General features: G+C 35.2%; 1 protein-coding gene across 1 annotated transcript; it reads left to right on the forward strand.

The window, feature by feature from the left end:
- Nucleotides 1-395: 395 nt before the first annotated feature.
- On the forward strand, nucleotides 396-1,337 carry LOC127559020 (olfactory receptor 13D1-like). The gene has a single exon (XM_051992507.1). The coding sequence runs from the start codon at nucleotides 396-398 to the stop codon at nucleotides 1,335-1,337; it is 942 nt and encodes a 313-aa protein (XP_051848467.1).
- The last annotated feature ends 471 nt before the right edge of the window (nucleotides 1,338-1,808 follow it).

Genomic DNA, 1,808 nt, shown 5'->3' on the forward strand with positions numbered 1-1,808 from the left:
AATACTGTTTTCTATCTGTGATGCACCCAATTTTTTCTTCTGTGCTTCTCATAAAAACTGTAAATAAAGTCAAGACACAATAGCTCATGGTCTTTTGGCTTACTGAGAAGCTGAGAGACCTCATTTATTGGTAATTGCCAAGAAATTGATTATGCTTGGAACTTTTTGCCTCACTCTACCTTATTTTCAGTCATGACATTGCATATCATTTTTCTTGTCTTCTTTTTGTTCATTTTGTTTATATATAAATGGCTCTAACTTGTCAATAAAAATAAAATAAAATATAGTGAATAAAAGAGAAAAAGTTTTAAAAATTCAAATATAAATCACTGTGACTTAAGGCAACTTATGTGAGCTCTTTCCTTAAATTCTTTAGGTGACCTAAATATAATAACATGGAAAAGAATAATTATACGATTGTGACAGAGTTTTTTATGGTGGGGCTTTCTAATTATCCAACACTCCAGATGCTTCTTTATGTGCTCTGCCTGTTGATGTACTTGGTGATCCTTCTGGGAAACAGTATCCTCATGATCATAATCATTCTGGATCCCCGCCTCCACAATCCTATGTATTTTTTCCTTGGGAACCTTTCCTTTCTGGACATCTGCTACACATCCTCCACTATCCCTCAAATGCTAGTTAGCTTTACATCTGAAAGAAAATCCATCACTTTCATTGGATGTGCCCTGCAGTTGGTCATTTCTCTTGGACTTGGGTCCACAGAGTGTCTGTTGCTGGCAGTAATGGCTTTTGATCGATATGTAGCCATCTGCAATCCCCTGAGATACACCATCATCATGAACAAGGAACTCTGTGTGAAGATGGCTGCTTGGACCTGGACACTAGGATTTTTGGTCGCTCTTACACAATCTGTGCTTGCTCTGATATTGCCTTTTTGTGAAAACATTATTGACCACCTTTTCTGTGAAATTCCTGCTCTTCTCAAACTTGTCTGTGTAGATATTTCCCTCAATGTATTTATTATGATAATTGCAAGCATTATTCTTTTAATTACTCCTCTGCTATTTATATTCATTTCTTATGTCTTTATCATCTCCACTATTCTGAGAATTAAATCTACTGAAGGAAGGCAAAAAGCCTTTTCCACTTGTTCAGCCCACCTAACAGTAGTGATCTTGTTCTATGGCTCTGCTCTTTTTATGTACATGAAGCCCAAGTCCAAAGACACTAAGCTGTTTGATGAACTCTTTGGGTTGTCTTACTGGGTTATTACCCCAATGCTGAACCCCATTATCTACAGCCTGAGGAACAAGGAGGTAAAAGAGGGTGTGAAGAAAGTGTTCATCAGAAATCTGTACTTAAGGAGAATGTGAAATAGAAAGCTGACAGTTGGGGTCTTTTGTTTGTGGGAATCTTGTTCTTTATATTCAAATTCAAATTTCTTGGTATCAGTAGGATAAGAGTGGATAAAAAACTTCACAAGGGATCCTCATCCTTTTTCATACAGAATAAGTATTTCTGAAGCATAGATCTACTGCTAGGACTGTTATTTTCCCACCTCCATCTCTGCTTGATTTTATGGGGTTGATGATGAATTTTGTTAAAGTGTCATGTGTATGCATACACATATATTGCTAAAAATTTGTAGTTAGTTAATAAATTACATTTGTATGTCAAAGCATTACCTCCAAATGTCTAATTTCTGATTTCATAGAGTTATTAAAATTTTAAGATGTCTACGTAAAATTGTGGATTGTATTTATTTATTCATATACTCTATGCATTTACTGACCATGAACAATGTGCCATGTCTTAGGAAAAGAAAATATATAAATTCTTTCAAT

The sequence above is a fragment of the Antechinus flavipes genome, chromosome 1 (genome assembly GCF_016432865.1).
Source record: "Antechinus flavipes isolate AdamAnt ecotype Samford, QLD, Australia chromosome 1, AdamAnt_v2, whole genome shotgun sequence".
Lineage (NCBI taxonomy): Eukaryota > Metazoa > Chordata > Mammalia > Dasyuromorphia > Dasyuridae > Antechinus > Antechinus flavipes.

Coding starts and splice junctions, on each gene's coding strand:
- LOC127559020 (XM_051992507.1), top strand. CDS start 396: ATGGAAAAGAATAATTATACGATTGTGACAGAGTTTTTTATGGTGGGG.